Source organism: Molothrus aeneus, chromosome 12, assembly GCF_037042795.1.
Source record: "Molothrus aeneus isolate 106 chromosome 12, BPBGC_Maene_1.0, whole genome shotgun sequence".
Classification (NCBI taxonomy): domain Eukaryota; kingdom Metazoa; phylum Chordata; class Aves; order Passeriformes; family Icteridae; genus Molothrus; species Molothrus aeneus.
In genome coordinates this window covers 18,825,898-18,850,668 of record NC_089657.1, presented here as the reverse complement: position 1 = coordinate 18,850,668, position 24,771 = coordinate 18,825,898, and the positions used below count along the sequence as shown (strand labels likewise).

The 24,771-nt window shown below is 36.1% G+C and overlaps 1 protein-coding gene across 1 annotated transcript in view; it reads left to right on the top strand.

The window, feature by feature from the left end:
• VGLL4 (vestigial like family member 4) overlaps positions 1–24,771 on the top strand; it is a 96,551-nt gene that overhangs the window by 4,900 nt on the left and 66,880 nt on the right. Inside the window, exon 2 of the mRNA XM_066557856.1 lies at positions 5,795–5,871. Within this exon, the coding sequence (XP_066413953.1) occupies positions 5,808–5,871 (64 nt within the window). The 5' untranslated portion in view covers positions 5,795–5,807. The remainder of the gene's footprint in view (positions 1–5,794; positions 5,872–24,771) is intronic.

Below are 24,771 nucleotides of genomic sequence, written 5' to 3'. Positions count from 1 at the left end.
TGCAATCCAGGCAGTGCCCTTTGTCCCTTTGTTCTCTAATAGTTTGGGTGTTATTTGGGTAATATTTTTGCTGTTGGCGTTATTTGGGTAATATTTTTGCTGTTGGTATTATCTGGGTAATATTTTTGCTGTTGGTATTATTTGGGTAATATTTTTGCTGGTGCCATTGTGACTTCTCTTTGGGATTCCATATCCAAATTGTACCCAAATTCTTCTCTTTTTGTGCTGCCTGCCCTCCTGTCTGTTCTCATCACCCACTTTTGGCACCTGGCTGGAGCTCAGGTCTGTCCTAGACCCATCCTAACTCTATGAGATCACTGCCCAAGCATCACCTTTGCTTCTCTTTCATTTCTTTCCCTTTGCCACTCCCCTTTTTTTAAAATCAAATGTAAAGTTTTTCTCTTTATCTCACTCTTCCCTGACATCCCCCCGGTGAACATGAACTTCGGTGGGATTAATTAATTAATTAATTGTGGCTGTTTGGGCTGAGTGAGTGGAGCTCTGCTGCCTGTGACCTGAATTTCAAACCAGCAACCTCAGGGTTTGTCCCTTCCTGATGCTTGGAAGGTGCTGCAGAAATCCCTGAAAACACTCAACTGGTCCTTTTCTAAAGCTTTCACTTCCCTAGAGCCTTAAAAAAACCCCCCAAAACAAACAAACAAAACCCAAAAAAACTCCAAAAAACAAACAAAAACCCACAAAAAAACGCCCTAAAACAAAACAACATCAACAAAAAAAAAAAAGGAAAAAAAACCCCAAAAAACAAACAAACAAAACCCCAAAAAAATCAAAACCAAGAAACCCCCAAAACATTAGCAAGCCTTTGTGAAGCTGAGCGTACCCTGTGTTTTTCTGTCTTATAAAAATGTCAGGAAAGGGGGAAATGAAGTGGAGGAGAGGGAAAATAAAGTGGAGCACAGGAAAAATAAAATGCTGTTTCTTTCCACTCATGGGTATTGTGTGTTTCTGGTGTTGCATTAAACAATGACAGGTGGGTCAGTGTTTAGATCAGCCTTTCAGACATCTCTGATTTCCCATTTTATGTCCTTACTGTTTCCAGTTTGCTGCTGGAAAGAAACATTCTGGAAACAGTAAAGGCATAAAATAGGGATATTGAGTGGGAGCAGTAACTGATAAATAAGAGCACTTTGGAAGATATTAAACTAATATTTGCAATAACACTGGATAACAATGCTGCTAAAAATGCTTTTGGCTCCTGCCTCCTGAATCCAGCAGTTCAGACTTTGTAAGCAGTGAGGTTGGTTGCAAAGAGATTTGTGAGATTTTCTTGGGAAGCTCTTTCCAGGGTGTTGGACTGGGCTGCAGCCGGGGGAAATGCACTTTGGGCTGGTGTTTCTCTGCTCCTGCCTCCCCTTACCGAGCACTTGAGAGAGCTCTGCTTTGCTGGGCACACACAGGAATTCAGCTTGGGTTTGCTGCAGGGACAGGTTTGTGTCACACTGGGAAACAGCTGGGTTTGGTCAGGAATCTCCTTATTAACAGGTTGTTTTGGGATTTTTTTGGGGTTTTTAAAAAAAATTTTATTTTTTGTTTTTGTTCGGTGGGGTTTTTTTGTGTGTGTGGTTTTCTGTGTTCGTGGTTTTTAATTTTCTTTTTTTTTTATTTATTAAATTTGATTTCTTAGAAACCTGGCAAGTGTTTTTGGTCTTTCCTTTCTGACCCATCACTCCCCAGGATGCCTGGGCTCTCCACTCCAGGCAGCATTTTCTGCCCTTGCCCTGACCAAATCAGGCTTTTAAACTTGGAGCCAAGAGAGGATCCCTCCTCTCCCTCTCCTGAGCAGCCTGCATTTCTGTCATCACTGATTTGTTAGGCTAATTTAGAGATCAAGAGATATTTAACACTATTTGAAAAATAATCTGGCAGTGTGGAGCTCCCTGCAGGTAATTTTTGTTCCCTGTTTCAAAAGTGCCAGAATATCTGGGATTCCAGCCTGGGAATTGCACTTTTGAATGAACACAAGGCCCTGATGCCTCAGCAGCTCTCTCATGATGTGAAGAATTTAATAATAGAATTGAAGAATACACAAAGCTGGGTATTTTAGTCAAGTTGTTTTTCAAGTGTCTGATTTCCTGACCTGCATCAAGACTTGGTTCCTGTTTCCTTCTCCCAGTGTGGGTTTCTGTCACCAGTTCATTCTTACTGGGAGCACACTCTGGGAAGGCGTTGGGCATCTGCTGCTCCCTTTATTTAAAAATTACTGGAAAGCTGGAAAAAAAATTTAAAAATTGAAATTACATTAAAAATTGTACAAAAAAATTTCTTACCTACATTGAGAAAATTGGTGTAGTTAAATTTCTTAATGTAGTCGTAACTGCATCAATTTTCTTAATGTAGTTAAGAATTTTTTAACTTAATGTAGTCAATTTGTTTTTAATAAAACCTCTTACTATCCTTTACAATTGGTGTTTATCCAATTGTATTATTGGATATACATATATGTATGTAATATATATATATGTATATATATATATAATATATACATATTATAATATGTATATAATATATATACAATATAGAATAATATATATACATATAGAATAATATATATACAATATCTAATAATAGATATACATATATAATAATATATATACAATACATAATAATATATATACATATATAATAATATATATACAATATATATATTATTATACAATTCTATTATTAAATTCTTCACATCATGAGAGAGCTGCTGAGGCATCAGGGCCTTGTGTTCATTCAAAAACTGCAATTCCCAGGGTTTTTTTTCCTAAAGACTTGACCAAAAATATCAGTATTATCGTCTTTGAATGTAAGATGAGTTTAGCACTGAATCCTGAGTTTTCTCAGTCTGGTGTAGCTGCATCCCCTGATTAGAAAAATCGAAATAATTTTTCCACCTGGATTTTAACTCTGTTAGAGGAGTTTTTGTGAGAGGGTCAGTAAAGCCCAAGAAAACAGAAAATCTGAAAGAAATGAAGCATCAGGGTGTGAGGGATGCAACTGGATGGTGCTGAAGGGATTCAGGGAATTCCCTCTCCCAAACCTTTGCTTTGCTTTGGGGGAGGATGTGGCCAGGAGGGAAAGGAAGAAATGTTTGATGAAGACAGAATAATCAAATAAATTAAGATCTTGTGTTCTAAAACCTCTTCCCTGCAGGTATTGTCTTAATTTAAAGAGTTAATTAACTTTATAAGTTCAGTTAAAATATTCTTGAGCAAAAGCTGATTCTGGCAGGGAGGGAGAAACATGTTTTAATCCTCAATACACTTGGTTATTTCAAATTTCTCTCTTCTTCTTACTTTGCTCTATGGAAATCCTACTGGATTTCATTATTTAAACTTAAAAATATAAGCTTTAAGCTTAAAAATACAATTTTTTTTCCAACTTATAAATGCTTTAAAATCCTTTCTCTTGTGCTTGAAAGTCTTTGATTAAAGTCTGACTTGTTTAGGAAGAGGAGTGAGGATGGTGAGGTTCATTGTTTCAGTGCAAAGCCAAGGAAATTGCTTGCCAAGCATGTGCTTGTTGTTAAGGCAATGTACACGCTGGACACGTGGTTGACATTTCTGCAGTTGCCACTACCTTTGTTGGTATTTTTTAAGATCCTATTGTAAAATAAGTTACAGTAAACAGTTCTTATGAGAGAAATTTTTGCTAAGTTTTTGTGGAAAAATCACAACAAAATTTAGTTGTTCTGTTTGGTTTTTTTTTTCTCTTTTACCATTTTTTAACAGTTCTGCCTGTGCTGTTGCCTTTTTATTTGAAACCCATAGAAGTTGTTGGCCTCATAGTAAAAAACATCTTGACAACATGTTGTTCTCTTCCTTCCTTTCCCTTCCATATTTTTGGAATTTCAGTATTAAACATATTTTTTTTTTTAATTTTGAAGCCATTCATGTGAAACTTTGAGGAGCTGCAATGCAATCCTTGGTTTTATGGGAGTTGTATTGGTTGCTTGGTGTAGTGTTGGAATAAGTGCTTCTAATGTGGTGGGAATTCATTTTTTTAATTAGAATTTATAAAGGGCAAAATCCAGGGAAAAGCAGCTACTGAGGTGTGATTATGACTGAAAAACAATCCAGTTCTGTGTGTGGTTTCTCACATACCCAGAATTCATCTATGTTTATATAAATAAAATAAAATCAGAAATAATAAATGATAAATTTATTTTAATACATAGAATAAGCAGAATAATATTCTGCTTATTCTATTTTAATACATAGAATATTTATTCTATTATTATTCTGCTTATTCTATTTTAATAAATAGAATAAGCAGCTACTGAGGTGTGATTATGACTGAAAAAAAAATCCAGTTCTGTGTGTGGTTTCTCACATACCCAGAGTTCATCTATGTGTTTATATAAATAAAATAAAATCAGAAATAATAAATGATAATTTTTTTTAATAAATAGAATAATATTCTGCTTATTCTATTTTAATACATAGAATATTTATTCTATTATTATTCTGCTTATTCTATTTTAATAAATAGAATAAGCAGCTACTGAGGTGTGATTATGACTGAAAAACAATCCAGTTCTGTGTGTGGTTTCTCACATACCCAGAATTCATCTATGTTTATATAAATAAAATAAAATCAGAAATAATAAATGATAAATTTATTTTAATACATAGAATAAGCAGAATAATATTCTGCTTATTCTATTTTAATACATAGAATATTTATTCTATTATTATTCTGCTTATTCTATTTTAATAAATAGAATAAGCAGCTACTGAGGTGTGATTATGACTGAAAAAAAAATCCAGTTCTGTGTGTGGTTTCTCACATACCCAGAGTTCATCTATGTGTTTATATAAATAAAATAAAATCAGAAATAATAAATGATAATTTTTTTTAATAAATAGAATAATATTCTGCTTATTCTATTTTAATACATAGAATATTTATTCTATTATTATTCTGCTTATTCTATTTTAATAAATAGAATAAGCAGCTACTGAGGTGTGATTATGACTGAAAAACAATCCAGTTCTGTGTGTGGTTTCTCACATACCCAGAATTCATCTATGTTTATATAAATAAAATAAAATCAGAAATAATAAATGATAAATTTATTTTAATACATAGAATAAGCAGAATAATATTCTGCTTATTCTATTTTAATACATAGAATATTTATTCTATTATTATTCTGCTTATTCTATTTTAATAAATAGAATAAACAGCTACTGAGGTGTGATTATGACTGAAAAAAAAATCCAGTTCTGTGTGTGGTTTCTCACATACCCAGAGTTCATCTATGTGTTTATATAAATAAAATAAAATCAGAAATAATAAATGATAATTTTTTTAATAAATAGAATAATATTCTGCTTATTCTATTTTAATACATAGAATATTTATTCTATTATTATTCTGCTTATTCTATTTTAATAAATAGAATAAGCAGCTACTGAGGTGTGATTATGACTGAAAAAAAAATCCAGTTCTGTGTGTGGTTTCTCACATACCCAGAGTTCATCTATGTTTATATAAATAAAATAAAATCAGAAATAATAAATGATAAATTTATTTCAATAAATAGAATAATAAAATGATGGGAATTTGCTGTTCTGCTGTGTTGGGTGGGAAGGGCAATGCCAACACTGATTTTCCTGTTTCAGCAGTGACATTTTGCACCAGTCCTGTGCTGCTGTAACGAGAAAAGAGCAGCACAAAGTTGGATTTTTGGATTTTTTTTTGCTGTTGTGCATTGCTGCTCTGTAATCTGGGGTGTGTGTGTGTGCTCAGGTTGCTCTCTGAACCTTGGTTCTGAATTTTGCAGGATCCAGAGAGGAATGGAGACTCCCTTGGATGTGCTGTCCAGAGCAGCATCTCTGGTCCACGCTGATGATGAGAAACGTAAGTTGCCTGCCCTGCTGGACCCAGCTGGAATTTTCCTGAGCCCAAAATGTGGAATTTTCCTGAGCCCAGAATGTGTAGGAAGCTGTTTTCAGAGCCACAGAGATGTGCAGGAAACCCTTCAGGTGTTGTTTTCCTCAGGTGCAAACCCAACACTTTGCGTTTAAATTGGCCACTGGGCAGGAGAGAATGACTGGATTAAAAAAGAAAATTAATTTATACATACAGATAGAAAAATATGAATAATATAAATAATAATTTATTTAAAAATGTGTTTAATTCATGTCAAGGTGCCTCTCTTTTCCCACTTGCATTTGCATTGTTAGCAGACAAGAAGTTGTGGTGGAGCTGCTGTCAAACTCAGGCCAGGTTGAGACTCCCAGATAATTTTGCTTGGATCTCATTTTGGTAATATTTTGGTGATAGTTTTGCTATTATTTGGGTAATATTTTGGTGAGAGTTTTGGTGTTATTTGGGTAATATCTTTGTGATAGTTTTGGTGTTCTTTGGGTAATATCTTTGTGATAGTTTTGGTGTTCTTTGGGTAATATTTTGGAGATATTTTTCGTATTATTTGGGTAATATTTTGGTGATAGTTTTGGTGTTATTTGGGTAATATCTTTGTGATAGTTTTGGTATTATTTAGGTAATATCTTGGAGGTATTTTTGGTATTATTTGGGTAATATTTTGGTGATAGTTTTGGTGTTCTTTGGGTAATATCTTTGTAATAGTTTCGGTGTTATTTGGGTAATATATTGGTAACAGTTTTGGTATTATTTGGGTAATATCTTTGTAATAATTTTGGCGTTATTTGGGTAATATTTTGGTAATAGTTTTGGTAATACTTTTGGTGTTATTTGGGTAATATCTTTGTAATAGTTTTGGTATTATTTAGGTAATATCTTGGAAGTATTTTTGGTGTTATTTAGATAATATTTTGGTAATAGTTTTGGTGTTCTTTGGGTAATATTGTGGTAACAGTTTTGGTGTTATTTGGGTAATATTTTGGTAACAGTTTTGGTATGATTTGGGTAATATTTTGGTGATAGTTTTGGTATTATTAGGGTAATATTTTGGTGATAGTTTTGGTGTTCTTTGGGTAATATCTTTGTAATAGTTTCGGTATTATTTGGGTAATATATTGGTAACAGTTTTGGTATTATTTGGGTAATATCTTTGTAATAATTTTGGCGTTATTTGGGTAATATTTTGGTAATGGTTTTGGTAATACTTTTGGTGTTATTTGGGTAATATCTTTGTAATAGTTTTGGTGTTATTTAGGTAATATTTTGGTAACAGTTTTGGTATGATTAGGGTAATATTTTGGTGATAGTTTTGGTCTTATTTGGGTAATATCTTTGTAATAGTTTTGGTATTATTTAGGTAATATCTTGGAAGTATTTTTGGTGTTATTTAGGTAATATTTTGGTAATAGTTTTGGTGTTCTTTGGGTAATATCTTTGTAATAGTTTCGGTATTATTTGGGTAATATTTTGGTAACAGTTTTGGTATTATTTGGGTAATATCTTTGTAATAATTTTGGCGTTATTTGGGTAATATTTTGGTAATAGTTTTGGTAATACTTTTGGTGTTATTTGGGTAATATCTTTGTAATAGTTTTGGTATTATTTAGGTAATATCTTGGAAGTATTTTTGGTGTTATTTAGGTAATATTTTGGTAATAGTTTTGGTGTTCTTTGGGTAATATTTTGGTGATAGTTTTGGTCTTATTTGGGTAATATCTTTGTAATAGTTTTGGTATTATTTAGGTAATATCTTGGAAATAGTTTTGGTGTTCTTTGGGTAATATCTTGGTGATAGTTTTGGTGTTCTTTGGGTAATATTTTGGTGATAGTTTTGGTGTTATTTGGGTAATAGTTTGGTGATAGTTTTGGTGTTATTTGGGTAATATTTTGGTGATAGTTTTGGTGTTATTCGGGTAATAGTTTGGTAATATTTTTGGTGTTATTCGGGTAATAGTTTGGAGATATTTTTGGTGTTATTCGGGTAATATTTTGGAGATATTTTTGGTATTATTTGGGTAATGTTTTGGAGATAGTTTTGGTGTTCTTTGGGTAATATCTTTGTGATAGTTTTGGTGTTCTTTGGGTAATATCTTTGTGATAGTTTTGGTGTTCTTTGGGTAATATTTTTGCTGTTGCCATTCATGGTAAGAGTTTCAGATGGGTTAACTCTTGTTAGAATAATAATTTCCATTCTGCCAAGCTGCAGTTCACAGATCAGATTGTTCCCTGCAGGCTCAGTAAGAAATGTCCTTGGTGCTTTCTGAGTGCTGTGTGCACTTTGGGTGTCAACCTCAGGAGAAAAATGGCATCTTGGGGTTTCTGACGGGAAAAACGGCATTTTGGGGTTTCTGACGGGAAAAATGGCATCTTGGAGTTTCTGACTGGAAAAACGGCATTTTGGGGTTTCTGACGGGAAAAACGGCATTTTGGGGTTTCTGACTGGAAAAATGGCATTTTTGAATTTCAAACTGCTTTTGGAAATCGCTCCTGTACCTAAAATCACCTTTAAAGATGAATGCAGCTTTTCCTCTTTTGTCCCTTTGCTCTGTATATATTTTTGAAAATTATTAGCCTTGAATATTGGATAAAATAATTGGTTTGCTGCTGCAAAATCTGCTTTGTAAGGAGCATTGGTTTTGCTGTTCTTGCATGTTCTCCCTGCTGCTGGATAAGCACAGGTTCCCCGTGGTGCCACTGTGGAGGGATGGTTTGGTTGATTTGCCCCAGTTCTTGACCATTTCTGGTAAAGGAAATAATTTCAACCATGATTTTCACCTGGGAGAGGGGCAATTTCTTTTGGCTACATTTAAAAAAGTACATTTTGAATTTCTACTCTCAATTTTCTTGAGCTCCAATGCATTCTTTTTTTTGCCTAAGACTGTAGTTGGATGTTGAGCTCCACAGGGCAGGAATGCTGCATTTAGGGAATCCAGAGGAAGTCTGATTCAGTGCAACTTGCATGTGAGGGAGCTGATGTGTATCTGCTTCTAATTTACATTCCTTTGGTCTTACCACTTAGACTTCATTAGATTTATGCCCCTCTGCAGCTTCTAACTTGTGCTGTCTGCAGCTCCCTCCCAGCCCAGAGCGCTGCAGTGCCAGGAGCTGCTGGGAAAAAGGAAATGGGAGGGATGGCCCTGAGCTTGTGCCTCTCTCTGGCAGCTCTGGCACCTCCTTCTGGGTGAGAAAAGTCAGTTTTAATCTTGAATTTAGCTGTTATCCTTCAGCCTGTTCTGGGGAAAAAGAAGTTTAGTTTTAATCTTGAATTTAGCAGTTATGCTTGAGCTTGTTCTGGGGAAAAAGAAGTTAGTTTGGAAGTTAGTTTTAATCTTGAATTTAACTGTTATCCTTGAGCTCGTTCTGGGTAAAAAGAAGTTAGTTGGAAGTTCGTTTTAAATTTTGAATTTAGCTGTTACCCTTAAATTTGTTCTGGGTAAAATGAAATTAGTTTGGAAGCTAGTTTTAATCTTGAGTTTAGCTGTTATCCCTAAACTTGTTCTGGGTAAAAAGAAGTTAGTTTGAAATTCTGAATTTGGCTGTTGTCCTTGAACTTATTCTGGGTAAGAAAAAGTTAGTTTTAATCTTGAATTTTGCTGTTATCCTTAAACTTGTTCTGGGTAAAATGGAAGTTAGTTCTAAATTTTGAATTTAGATGTTATCCTTGAGCTTGTTCTGGGTAAAAAGAAGTTAGTTTGGAAGTTAGTTTTAAATTTTGAATTCAGCTGTTATCCTTGAACTTGTTCTGGGTAAGACAAAGTTAGTTTTAATCTTGAATTTAGCTGTTATCCTTAAACTTCTTCTGGGTAAAATGGAAGTTAGGTCTAAATTTTGAATTTAGATGTTATCCTTGAGCTTGTTCTGGGTAAAAAGAAGTTAGGTCTAAATTTTGAATTTAGATGTTATCCTTGAGCTTGTTCTGGGTAAAAAGAAGTTAGTTGGAAGTTAGTTTTAAATTTTGAATTTAGCTGTTACCCTTAAATTTGTTCTGGGTAAAATGAAATTAGTTTGGAAGCTAGTTTTAATCTTGAGTTTAGCTGTTATCCTTGAACTTGTTCAGGGTAAAAAGAAGTTAGTTTGAAATTCTGAATTTAGCAGTTTTCCTTGAGCTTGTTCTGGGTAAGAAAAAGTTAGTTTTAAATTCTGAATTTAGCTGTTATCCTTGAGCTTGTTCTGGGTAAGAAAAAGTTAGTTTTAATCTTGAATTTAGCTGTCATCCCTAAACTTATTCTGGGTAAAAAGAAGTTAGTTTGGAAGTTAGTTTTAACCTTGAGTTTAGCTTTTATCCCTAAACTTGTTCTGGGTAAAAAGAAGTTTGAAATTCTGAGCTTAGCTGTTATCCTTAAACTTGTTCTGGGTAAAAAGAAGTTAGTTTGAAATTCTGAGTTTAGCTGTTATCCTTAAACTTGTTCTGGGTAAAATGGAAGTTAGTTTTAAATTTTGAATTTAGCTGTTACCCTTAAATTTGTTCTGGGTAAAATGAAATTAGTTTGGAAGCTAGTTTTAATCTTGAGTTTAGCTGTTATCCCTAAACTTGTTCTGGGTAAAAAGCAGTTAGTTTGGAAGTTAGTTTTAATCTTGAATTTAACTGTTATCCTTGAGCTTGTTCTGGGTAAGAAAAAGTTAGTTTTAATCTTGAATTTAGCTGTCATCCCTAAACTTATTCTGGGTAAAAAGAAGTTAGTTTGGAAGTTAGTTTTAACCTTGAGTTTAGCTTTTATCCCTAAACTTGTTCTGGGTAAAATGGAAGTTAGTTTTAAATTCTGAATTTAGCAGTTTTCCTTGAGCTTGTTCTGGGTAAAAAGTTAGTTGAAAGTTAGGTTTAAATTCTGAATTTAGCAGTTACCTTTGAACTTGTTCTGGGTAAAAGTAGTTAGGTTTAAATTCTGAATTTAGCAGTTTTCTTGAGCTTGTTCTGGGTAAAAAAAGGTTACTTTTAAATCTTGAATTTAGCTGTCATCCTTGAGCTCATTCTGGGTAAGAAAAAGTTAGTTTGGAAGTTGTTTTAAATTCTGAATTTAGTGTTATCCTTGAGCTTCAGTGAGGTTCTAGCAGTGGTGCTGCTCTAAGTACTGGAAATTTTGTGATTTCTTGACCTGGGGAATGATAAATGGCAATCTTTGGGTGTCTGTGAATTTTGTGTAAAACAGAATTCTGCAGTGTTTCCAATATTCCAGTAACGACCAGGAGTGCAGCAATATTACCAATATTTATGAATGGAATGCTTTGAAATGTGAAGGATCCTCTTATCTCCGTGGGCACTCTCTGCAGGGCCAGGTAACACTGAAGTGTCTTTGTGTATACAGAACATGAGCTGTTTAAAACAAATACTTTTCAATTTAGCAGCACTTCAAGAAATGAGTTTAACCTCAGGCAGCAACCAAGGGCCACACAGCTCCTCACTTGCCAGCCCTGCTGGGATGGGGAGAGGAATCAGAAAAAAGGCTGAAAAAAACCTGTGGGTTGAGCCAAGACCGATTTAATTATTGAAATAAAAGATGATATTTGTGATAATGCAAAGAGCAAAGGGAAAGAGGGAGGAATAAACCCCAGGACAGAGGCACTGAGTGGTGGCCAGCACTGATGGGTGATGCCCACTTGATGCCCAGTTCCTTACTGGACAGTGCCAAATTTACCCTGGGTGCTGCTTTCAGGCTCTGCTTTGGCTCAGGAACCATAAACTGAATTGCAGCAGTTGAAATCATCCTGCACTTGTTTGCCATGAAAATTTATGAAGCACATTTGTTTAACTGCTGTGTCAGGGGAAGGATTAATTGTGGAGCAGGAATGGCTACTGCACTTGGGGATTTTAACTCCTGCCACGGGGAGGGAAGCAGTTATTGAGTTTATTCTGCATTAAAAAGCAAAAGAAGGCTGAACAAAAGACAGGCAATGATGCCATTATTACCCAGACACGTTAAGGGCTGGTCACTAATTTCTGACTTGTCAATAGTGGGGAAAAGGCCATAAAAAATCTGTTTGCACTGATGAGGAGCTACAGGTGATGTGCAACTTTATTTATTTCACCTGTAAATGGCACCTGGAGGGTTTTGCTGGGATCTTTTCAGGGATGGGGTTTAGAAGAAATAACCATTTCTGTGATGTGCACCCATGCTGGGTTTTATTGTTAGCACAGCCCCAAGCCTCACAGAAGGTGGGTGACTGTAAACTTGATTTTTGCAGTTTCCAATGAGATGCTTGGCACTCATTCCTCTTCTCTCCCTGCACTGTTCTTCCTGGGTTTGTTCTGCTTTCTCACCTGCTCAGGGTTCACTTGGGCTGCTTTTGGAAGAGCACATGGTGAGCTGGTAGGGTCTAAGTAAGTATTCAAGCACTGAGGAGGAATATTATTTCCCATTCTTTCTTTCCCTCTCTTTCTTTCCCTCTCTTTCTTTCCCTCTCTTTCTTTCCCTCTCTTTCTTTCCCTCTCTTTCTTTCCCTCTCTTTCTTTCCCTCTCTTTCTTTCCCTCTCTTTCTTTCCCTCTCTTTCTTTCCCTCTCTTTCTTTCCCTCTCTTTCTTTCCCTCTCTTTCTTTCCCTCTCTTTCTTTCCCTCTCTTTCTTTCCCTCTCTTTCTTTCCCTCTCTTTCTTTCCCTCTCTTTCTTTCCCTCTCTTTCCCCTTTCCTTTCCCATTCTTTCCCATTCTTTCCCATTCTTTCTTTCCCATTCTTTCCCATTCTTTCTTTCCTTCTTTCCCATTCTTTCTTTCCTTCTTTCCCATTCTTTCTTTCCTTCTTTCCCATTCTTTCTTTCCTTCTTTCCCATTCATTCCCATTCTTTATCTGCTACAAGGGGTTTGGGATCTGGTCTTTCAGTCATAAACAGAGTTTTAAAAGCATAATCTTGACTTGGAGAGAACAGTGAGGGAAAGCAGTGATCAGGGCTTGTGCTTGCAGACTTTATTGTAAGCACTTTGTACTCAGTGTGTGTGGATTTACAGGAACACTTTATTTACACTGCCCTCCAGTATGTAAAGCCAGTTTAAAAATGTGGTAGAGAATGAGAAAAACCATGTCTTTTCTCACTCTCTCAGGGTAATGTAGTGAAAAGTCTGCTGTGGGCAAGCAGGAGAAAATCCACTTCCAGAAGGAAATGAAAGGTTTGGGAACAGCTCACAAATGGCACCACCAGTTCCTGGGTAAAACTTTGCATTTTAATGCTTTGGACCAAATCCACTCCTCTTGAGCCTTGATTTATGTTTTGCAAAACTGATAGAGAACTACATTAAAACCACCAAAATAGAATTATGATTGATGAATCCATGCTCCTTGCACATGTGCCATCAGTCACATGTGTGCAGGGCAGCCTGGAGCTGCAATTCCACACTCCTTGCCTGTGAACACTGTGATTGTTTGGCAACAGTTGCTTTTATGTGGTTTAGCTTAATCCACTTCAAATAATTAAGCCAGACCATACAGTTGATATTTCTAGTACAGAAGAATTATTGTGCTTTAAAATCCCTGCCCTAATCTGCTTTCTAATAAAATCCTGGTGTAGACAAGAGCCACCAAGCAGTTTTTACTGCTCCTCTCTGGTATCAGGAGCTCATTAGGAGCACAGATTTTGTGCTGGCTGCCACCCCCTCATGAATAAATATGCAATGATTATTTGGTTTGGATAGCTGATCCCAAAAAAAGATCCTGCTTCAAGGCAGGGTTGAGGAGAATTTATTCTTTTTTAGCACTATTGAAGAAGATGGTGGCTCTGTAATCTTGTTGATTGAAATAAAAACCAAGCAGGATTTCTAGCAGAATTAGACTTGAGTGCTGTTATTTGTGTTGAAGATATTAGTGATGAAATATTTCCAGCATCACCAGGGCTTTCCACCCACCCTGCTGCTACTGTTTGTTGTGTAAATTTATGGCAAACGATGGGCAGGGAGCCCGAGGCAGGATTTAAAATCAGTGTTTGCAGGAACATTTAAAGACATTTAAATGAACATTTAAAGAGCTTCCATCCTTCTGTGGGAACAGTTACATCAGCACTGCAAATACCCCAGGTCCTGAAGGGCTCCTGAGTGACTAAAAATGAGGAATTGGATGGAGTTTGATCTGTGAATGCAGGTGGCACAAGGGAAATCTCAAGGATAATTTGCAGTTTGGTTTTAGAGGACTGTGAGGTGTGGCCAGCATTAGTTTGGTTGTGTGCTTTGGAGTTTTTTGTTTGTTTGTTTTCCTTTTTTTTCCCTGGAGATTCATCAGAAAAATGGGCAACAGGACAGCATTTTTGCACAAGTGTGAAATAGCAGTTTAGTGGCACAATCCTTGTGTATTTTCTGTTCACAGCTTCAGCATTCTGAGTAGAACTGGGAAGGAATTGTAGTGTAAGGACAGGAAATATTCCATAGCAAAATATGGCTCAAAAAAGGAAAGATTTCCAGCAGAACACAATCTTCTCATGTGATGTGCCCTCTGTATTTTATTTGCACCTGTGAGTGAAAAATAGCAAATCTTGTGACAAAGAAATAAATGGAAAAGGTCTTGGATCCTGAATTAAGAATTTCAGTATTGCTGCTTATCCGTGAACTTTTGCTTCAGGGGTGGAAGGGAATCAAACTGGTTTAATAAGGGCATCCTGGAGCATGGTTAGGGATCTTTTGACATCTAAAATAGGAATTTTGAAGGACATAAACTTCACTTTGGAGAGTGTTGGGCTCTGCTCCTTTAGCTGGGAGTCATTACAAGGACTGACAAAATCCCTGTCCTGGCTTTTCCCAGTGCAGCCTAATAGGAATTTCCCTTGCCATGAAAATGTTGTACTTAAAATCTCCCTCCTGGGACTTCCAGTCCAGACAGTGCTTGCTGCAATCCTGCTTGGTTGAGGGCAACACAACCACTTGAATTCAGATCTTTATTCTGCATTTTGTAAATAAATTTAGCAGTGTTTTCTGTGTGGGATATTTCTGAGTGCTTTCAGAGTTTGGGGGTTTTTATTTAGGGTCTGTCAGCTCTTAGGTGTCTCTTATCAACCAACCCAGCACAAATTTTCATTTAGAGCTTGGCAACTTCTTCAGGACTTTGAGGGGATGGTGAGAAGCTCTCCAGGATAAAATCTAATATGAATAGAGATGCATTCACCACATGGATGTTTGTTTCTTCTTTTATGGCTAAATAAAATATTGATTTTAATAAGTCCTATTAATATTATTTAATATTGATGTTAATAAGTTAATAAGTCCTATTAAGGATTTATTTCAATTGTTTTTATCCTCAGATTGGCCTCATCAGCAGACAATGGAATGGTTTTCCAGCAGTGCTCTGGAATTGCAATACGTTCAGATTGAGCAGTGTTGAAATTTGTGATCCTACTGTGCAAGGATCTGTCTTTGGGAGAATTTCAGGTTATATATTTTTTGCAGAATAGATTTTTTTTTTCAGAATATATATATATTTTTTTCAGAATATATATATTTTTTTTGCAGAATATATATATTTTTTTAGAATATATATATATTGCAGTATACATATTGCAGTATATATTTTGCAGTATATATATATTTTGCAGTGTATATATATATATATTTTGCAGAATATATATTTTAGAACATATATATATATATATATATATTTCAGAATTGATTTGGTCATCTTTTTGCCAGGTTGGTTCAGAGAAGAGGCAGATATTTGATATACACAAAAAGTTGTCCTTAAAAATTAGAGGTGTGATCAGACTGGTGGTGCTCTGCTACTCACTTTAATACCCTGGATCCTTTAATTGTGGAAATTAATGTGTAGTTCACTAATGGAACAGTTTTTATGATTTAGGAGCTGTGTTTGTTGTCAGAGCTTATCTGTGCTGTCCAGCAAAAGAGAAACTGAAGTTTCCTGGAGGAAAAGCTCTGATTTCTAGGGAGCAGTGTCAGCAAAAATCTACATTTGTAATCCCTTAACAGCCATGAGAGGTGTTAAAAGTACATTTATCAGTTTGTCATGTAAGTAATGCTTGATCAATGGAGGAAGGAGTCCAGTTAGTTTTGGAGTGGAATTTGTGACATAAATCATCCTTTTCTTTTTAATGGAAGGGGGATAAGTATGGAAATGTGATGTTTGAGCACAGTAATAATGTGATGAAAAACCACAAGTGCTTCAGTCCTGGAGATGCAGCCTGAATCATCTGATGATGTATGAATACCAAAAGCTTGAAATAATAAAACTGAGTGAGAACATGCAGAGTGTTCTGCTTTTAAACTGATGAACCCCACAGAAAATACCAATATCTTCACTGTTTTAAATATCAGTAAAGCTGTTTTTCAGTAAAATATCTGAATGGCTGAACTTCTGACCCTCTGCTTTTTGTCTTTCCAAACCCTTTAGCTGTTTCTATCACTCGGGGTCTCACAGAGCAGCTTCCTGTGAGTGCTGGCAGGGCCATCCCATTCATTTTAGGATTTTCTTGGAAGCACGAGTGTTACATAGGACAACTGCTTGCTTGGCTTGTTTTGTTTGAAAAAAAACAATGAATTATTCTTACCCCCGGAAAGTTTCACCCCCTTTTTTTTTTTTTTTTTCCCTCTGAGTTTATTGTAGCAAGAAAATAAAAGGATGTTTTCAACGCGTTAAATAGGCTGGAAAATGGGGCAATTGTCTGCCTGGCGCCTCGGTGTGTTTTAGAGGAGGGGAACCCCATTAGCAGAGCCACTGGAGGGGTGGAAATTCCTGCAGGAACAAAGGGCCTGCGTGTTCCTTTGGAATGATTTTTTTAAAAAGTTCAGCTGCCTGCAGTTTGTAAACAGTCACAGCATCCTTCGGGCTGCCCAGATGTTCCTGAGCAGCAGCAGCAGCCACACAATCGTGGCTTTTCTTCCTCAGCCCTTCCCAGTTAATTCGGGATAAAATACGGGGGGCTGCTGCCATTCCCCCCCCCCAATAAACGGTGTCTGCTGCAATTTTATCTCTCTGAATGTTGTCTGCAAGTGCAGGGGGAGGAATCCCCTTGCTGGGATGGAATTTGCCATCAGATCCCAAGCAGGGCTCTGGAAATCGCAGCTGGCTGAATTGCAGGCTGCTGGGGGGGTGGCACATGGGGCTTGTCAGTGCACAAATGGTTTCAGTTCTGCTGCTCCGTGGTTGTCATTTCTCACATGCTGCCCTTGGGATTTGCCTGTTTTACCAGTTGTGAGTTTCCCTGGCTCTGGATTGAAGGCATTTTGAGATAGTAATTCGTGTTCAGACTCAAGTGTTTACTATTTCTTATCAGTAAAACAGTCTCATTACTGTGAGGTCAGCAGCTTTTCATTAGAAGGCACAAAATGGCCAACAGTCTCTTGTTACCAGGTCTTTTAAGACTGAGCTATCCAATTAAGAGCTGACACCTGGATTATTTTCCCTTTTAACCCAAGAACTGATCCCACAGAGCTGCAATGCAGACTTTTCTGCCCAATTACAAAATGCCACCCAAACCCATGAGGAAGAAGAAGCATGAAGAAGAAACCCAGGATGACACCCTGTGCCCTCCATCTTGCTGCCATCCACAACACACTAAAAATCCCAAAACTAAATTTCTCACCAAGTGATATAACTACACTACTCTCTATAATCTATTTCACACTTTTGTGGATTCTGGTTTATTTTGAAGTCTAGGAAACTTTCTTCATGAATGAGGGTCAAAGTCAGAGTTTCCCTGGGGGTCAGGACACCCCAGAGCAGACAGAGAAATATTCCTGAAATAGCCCTGGGTTTGCACAAGCACAGCTCCCGTTTGTTACAGCCTGAACTCCCCGACAATGCAGGGAAATTATTCCCTGGTTAGGGTTTGTCTGTGGAGGTTTCTGCTGGGGGTGGAAACTGGAGTAGTGCAAATGTGGCCATTCTTCCCGCGGTCCACATGATTTGGTGTGTTTAATTTGGTTTTAGAAAGGAAATAAAAAGTTCTTTGTTAATTAGGAGTACTTCAGGCTGCCTAGGAAAAGGCAGGGTGCTTTCCAGGATGTCCTTCAGGAGCACACAGGGCATTCCTGGAAATGGCAGTGAGCAGACCTGGCGAGGGGAAAGGACTTTAAATATTGCAGCAGGACTTTGCATTTGGCATATTTACCACTTTCTCTGCTCTTTTTTATGTGTAGCTCCTTATTTCAGCACTTGATTAAGTGTCTGAAGGGTTGGATAGAGCACTTTGTTGCCTCTAACAGCGTGTCTTAAACCAGTCTCAACATTATAAACTCAATTCTTTCAGCAGCAGTTAAAATTGCCGTAAATTAAAAGTTAAAAGTTAAAATTGAGGTGGTCCTACAGCCTTCACTCCTTGTTCATCACACAGCCTTTAGTCAAATGATCGTGGAAATTTTACAGTTCTGTTGTAAAAGGCAACATGCAAGCCCTTAGTTAATGAGCATCTGTTTGGAATTTCCATTTTTCCCTGGCTGGGAAGGCAGGGTTTATTTATGGTGTGCCATTCAAGCCCTGAGCTGGAGCAGGGGGAACCTGCACACGGATTTTCCAGGCAAGGTGAGCGTCCCGCTGGAATGGCTGGTGACACAAAGGGAGGATGCAGTCAATTGACGCTCTGCTCTACTGACTTCTGCCTATTGTTCTGCTCTTCTACAAGGGAAAAAGAGCAGCAGTGCTTTGCTTCAGCCTGAAAAGAAAGTTCGTTTTTCTCCAAGAAGCAAACACCAGAATGACTTGCTTTTATTTTTTCCCCCTTGATGGATTATGGGGTTTTTTGACTTAGAGATGGGGTAACTGAGAGGTGTTTTAAAAACTTTTATTCTATTTTTAGTCTCATGTGAAGGGAGACAATACAGATGTTATAATTCACGCCATCACAATCAGAAGTTAACTATCTCTTAATTGCAATATGTTATAATTACAGTATATTGTAATAGCAATAAATACTTATAAATAATAAAATTAATATATAAAAACTTTTATATTTATTTATTATTTATTGATTTTAAAACTTTTTTCTATTTTTAGTCTCATGTGAAGGGTGAGACAATACAGTTCTTATAATTCACACTATCACAATCAGAAGTTAACTATCTCTTAATTGCAATATGTTATAATTACAGTATATTGTAATAGCAATAAATACTTATAAATAATAAAATTAATATATAAAAACTTTTATATTTATTTATTATTTATTGATTTTAAAACTTTTTTCTATTTTTAGTCTCATGTGAAGGGTGAGACAATACAGTTCTTATAATTCACACTATCACAATCAGAAGTTAACTATGTCTTAATTACAATATATTATAATTACAGTATATTGTAATAGCAATAAATACTTATAAATAAATAATAAAATTAATATATAAAAACTTTTATATTTATTTATTATTTATTGATTTAAAAACTTTTTTCTATTTTTAGTCTCATGTGAAGGGTGAGACAATGCAGTTGTTATAATTCACACTATCATAATCAGGAGTTAACTATCTCTTAATTACAATATGTTATAATTACAGTATATTGTAATAGCAATAAATACTTATTAATAAGGAATAAAATTAATATATAAAAACTTTTATACTTATTTATTATTTATTTAATAAATGAATAGTAAATTATAAATAAAATAAATAAATTAATAAATGAAAAACTTTTATATTTATTTATTATTTATTGATTTTAAATCTTTTTTCTATTTTTAGTCTCATGTGAAGGGTGAGACAATACAGATGTTATAATTCACGCCATCACAATCAGAAGTTAACTATCTCTTAATTGCAATATGTTATAATTACAGTATATTGTAATAGTAATAAATACTTATAAATAAATAAATAAAATTAATATATACTCATAATTACAGTATATTATATTATATATTATAGTATTTTTATCAGACTTTAAAAATTCTCTACAAATCATTTCTCACACCTCCTGTTTTGCTGCTGACTCAAAAATCAATGCCCTGAGAAAGCAGAATTCTGGCTACACATCTGCAGGGCAGCTGTAAACAATGTCACTACAGAAAATTCTGCCATCCGTGAGCTTAAAATGAGAAATGCTTCTTATTTAGCAAATTGAAGAGTGATTTATTACTCCCCTCTGATTTTTTTTCCCCTTTTCTGTTCTGACTTTAAGTTTACTGACACATTCATGGGAAGGTGCCCCGGAACCCTCCAAGGTGTTTTTGTGCATCCCCTGCAACAGTGTTGTACTGGGTGATTAGAATTGCACAGCCCTGGGAGAAATGTGCTTTAGATACACATTTATTGCTCATATTCTGAATGATGAAATTTAATTCTGAACACTTGGGGAGGAATGGCCCTTTGTGTGATTTCTGGTCTCAAAGGGAACAATTTTAGCCCAAGCGCTGGGGTTTTTCTGGAGCCATGCCAGGAGCACTAACTTGGTTTGATTTTTTATTTTCTGGGTCATGCCCAGGTTTGTGTTTGGTTTGTGTGAGAACATCTGTGTGTTCCAGCTGTGGCTCCATCCCTGCAAATCTCCTGCCTTCATTTGTTGTTTTTGGGGCTCCTGACAGAGAGGGCCCAGCTCATCCCTGCCTCCCTCTGCCCAGCTCTGGCCTTGCTGCTGCTCTTGCTTGGCCTGGAGTAGGATTGGGTGCAAAACTTGGCCTTTCCCATTTGAACTCACCTCCAAATTGTGACATCTAGAAAGGACCTCTTTCAGCTGGTTTTCTCCTCAGATTTGCCTCAGCAGACAATGTGAGGGTTTTCCAGTAGAGCTCTGGAATTCCAATATATTCAAATTGAGCAGTGTTGAAATCTGTGATCTTACTGTGCAAGGATCTGTCTTTGGGAGAATTTCAGGATATATATTTAATATATTTTTTTCAGAATATATATATATTTTTTTCAGAATATATATACATTTTTCAGAATATATATATATTTTTCAGAATATATATTTTTTTTCAGAATATATATATTATTCAGAATATGTATATATTTTTCAGAATATGTATATATGTATTTCAGAATATACATATATATTTTTCAGAATATTTTTTTTTCAGAATATATTTTTTCACAAGATATTTATTGCAGAATGCTGGTACTTACCATAATTACACAATCTTATGCTACATTTATACCTACTCCATTAATTCTTTTATTCCAAAATTATGAACTCCAATTTTAGCAGTATATTGAATATTACTTAGCTTTAAATACATCAATGCTGATAGTAGTCCTGAATCATCAATCAATAATTATTCATATATTGAATGTGAATTGTTAAGATTTTTATTTCATTATTCATAATTTATTAATATGTTGAATATGAGTTTTATTGCTGTATAAAACAGGTGCACAGCTTATTAAAAATGTCATTTGTCCATGTTTGGGTGTGAAGGAAAATAATGGGCTTTGCACTGTTGTCTTCTGTGGAAAGGAAGAAGAATTTGGGAAATTAAAAAAAAGCAAAAAGAATTTGGGAAATTAAAGCAAGAAGAATTTGGTACATAAAAATCTAATTTTTTTTTTAGATTTCATTTTTAAAAATGATAGTTCCTGGTGTCAGTGGCAAGCTCAGAGTGCTGAGCAGCAGTGGCTCAGCTTGCCCTGAGTCCCTGCAGATGTTTTGCCTTTAAAGGTCACTGGCACCTTGTGCCAGGCTGGCTCCTGCTCCCAGCAGAGCTCCCAGCTGCACTGGGGGCTGACAGCAGCAAGGAAAGGAAATTCCATGGATTTCTTGGGCACTTCCAAGTGTCCCCACAGCCCCTTGGCCAGCTGGGAGAGTGGGATTTAAATGGGAATTCTGTGTCAGAACAGAGGGGATGGGAGCAGCCAGGACTGCTGGGGCTCTGAGGGCTCAGGACACAATCCCTGTGCTCCTAAGGGCTGGAGTTTGGCAAGAATTCAAAATTAAATCGACCCATTAGGTATTGACCCAATAGGTATTGATCCCTTTGATAATGACCCAATAGGTATTGACCCATTAGATATTGATCCCTTTGATAATGACCCAATAGGTATTGACCCATTAGGTATTGATCCCTTTGATAATGACCCAATAGGTATTGACCCATTAGATATTGATCCCTTTGATAATGACCCAATAGGTATTGACCCATTAGATATTGATCCCTTTGATAATGACCCAATAGGTATTGACCCATTAGGTATTGATCCCTTTGATAATGACCCAATAGGTATTGACCCATTAGGTATTGATCCCTTTGATAATGACCCAATAGGTATTGACCCATTAGATATTGATCCCTTTGATAATGACCCAATAGGTATTGACCCATTAGGTATTGATCCCTTTGATAATGACCCAATAGGTATTGACCCATTAGGTATTGATCCCTTTGATAATGACCCAATAGGTATTGACCCATTAGGTATTGATCCCTTTGATAATGACCCAATAGGTATTGACCCATTAGATATTGATCCCTTTGATAATGACCCAATAGGTATTGACCCATTAGGTATTGATCCCTTTGATAATGACCCAATAGGTATTGACCCATTAGGTATTGATCCCTTTGATAATGACCCAATAGGTATTGACCCCTTTTTTGATTGACTCCTTTTTGATTGACCTCTTTTTGATCCCTTTGATTTGCCCATCAGATTGATCCCTTTGATTGATCCCTTTGATTTGCCCATCAAATTGATCCCTTTGATTGATCCCTTTGATTGATCCCTTTGATTTACCCATCAGACTGATCCCTTTGATTGATCCCTTTGATTTGCCCATCAGATTGATCCCTTTGATTGATCCCTTTGATTTACCCATCAGATTGATCCCTTTGATTGATCCCTTTGATTTGCCCATCAAATTGACCCAAGATTAAATGTATCCATCTATAGGTAGATATAAAGGTAAAGCAGAGGCAACCTGGCAAACCCATGTGACAACTGCAGTATGATATTGGAATAAAATCTTGAATAAAACGAAATAAAAATTGTCATAGACACTTGAATAGAGTTCTCTGCCTGCACTCTGATGTGTTCCCACTTTTTTGTGGTCACCTGCTCAGCTTTGCATGCCTGTGTCTGTCTGATCTTCTGGCAGCTCTACCCTAAATTTATTTTTCTTTTTCCTTTTCAGAAGCAGGGCCCAGTGGCACTATGAGCTGTTCCACTGTCCCCAGTGCAATCCCATTAATGCCACTTTCTGCTCTGTCATGCTCAAATATTAATTAGGAACAGGCAGAAGGCTGACAATAGAAAAATGTGGATTTTTACCACTTCTTGTGGCTTTTCCTCCTGTCCTGCTTTGAGAAACAGAAGCTGTAAATGAGGATTTTTTTTTTTCAAGGTCTCTTTCAATTTACTCTGTGTTCTCTGAGGTCTTATTTTTAATTTTCTTTCTACCTGCCATTATGAAGGCCCTGGTGGGTGGGAAATGGGTTGGAGGCTGCAAATGAGTGTGCAACTTATTGCTGGAATTAAATTCCATGGGCCAGCTATTTAATTAATGTTCCATTAATTAATGGAATCCTTGATTTTGTGTGGCTGTAAGGAAACCCACATCACGTCACTTGTGAAGTAACTGAGATTATTTTGATTGCACAGAAATTAATTGGTATTAATGTAATAAAACATTTAATGTATTGAATGCTTTTAAGCAATAGTTCATTTATTTTTTAATGAGGATTTCTTTTGCATTTTGTTGAAATAGCTAGAAAAAATTGGAAGGTACTTTTGTTTCAGTTAGAGGTTTGTGGTGTCAGCTTTAACTGAAATGTTCTTCTGCAATTTGAGAGTTGCTCTTCCAAAGGTGGAAAATTCACTCACTAAGTGAACGAAAGAAGAGGTGAGAAAGGGTGAAATTGGGGCTGCAGGAAGAACAAGGCTGTCCTGTGCTCCAACATTTTCAGCACAATTTCTTTGCCATGGTTTGAATCATTGTTTTAGCCCATAATTCATAAGAGTTTAGATATAGAAATATTTTATAATGTTTAATATCCAGGTGCTTCTGAAGTAAATGTATGAGAAGGAAATTGGGAATTCTATAGAGAATTAAGCTGGAGGTTGGGGAGAAAGGAATTGACAACTTAAAAGTTCCTTTAAGAGCTGCAAGAGCCTTTCTTGAAGTTTGCTACCATCATATTTTAGCCCATAAATAAAAAAAAGCCATAATAAACATCATTTCTTGAAGTCTGCTAAATCATATTTTAGCCCCTAATTGTTTTGTCAGCCTGAGTTTGGGTTTGTCACTGTTCTGAGAAGGAGCTGTTGAATCTGTTGTGATTTAAATCAGTGGCAGCAGTTTGTGCTGTGCAATGTTGGGGTGAAATAATAATGTGAGGGATGAAAAAACAGCTGACAAATGCTGCTGCCATCAATACATCCCCTCCCAGCTTGTTCTCAGTCACAGGCTGTGTATTATCAATTTTCCTTGGAAACCAATTCAGGGAACAGCTTTGGGAAGTTCTCCTGGCCCAGCAGCACCAGTTTAGAGAGTTCACTGCTATGGTTAACGATATAAAGCGTTAATATAGTTAATTAAAGGGTTAATAATGTAAAGCATTCTCATTGATCCCAATCTTCAGAGCTCCTACTGCAGTTCAGTCAGATCAGACCAAGATTAATCTTTCCAATTGGGATATTAGAGGAGACATGTGAGTGTGTGAAGGTGAGAATTGGATGTTTCTGTCAGGATTTGTGTGTGCTGGCTGTCACCTGCTGACACCCTGCCCTGGGACCTGCTTGTCTGCCATCACTGCTGGGCTGAGCTTATCCCAAACAGCACTGCTCAACTCTGGCACCCAAAGGTGCAGGGTTTATTTGCAACCTTTCTTATGCAACACACCAAATGACTGGTATCCCTTTCTGATAATATTTTTAAATATTATATTAAATATAGTATTATAGCATGTAGATTAATATATATATCAATATATATATGTGTGTATATATATATAATAATTATATATATAATATATATATATAATATATATACACATACATATTATATACATATATATATACACATACATATAT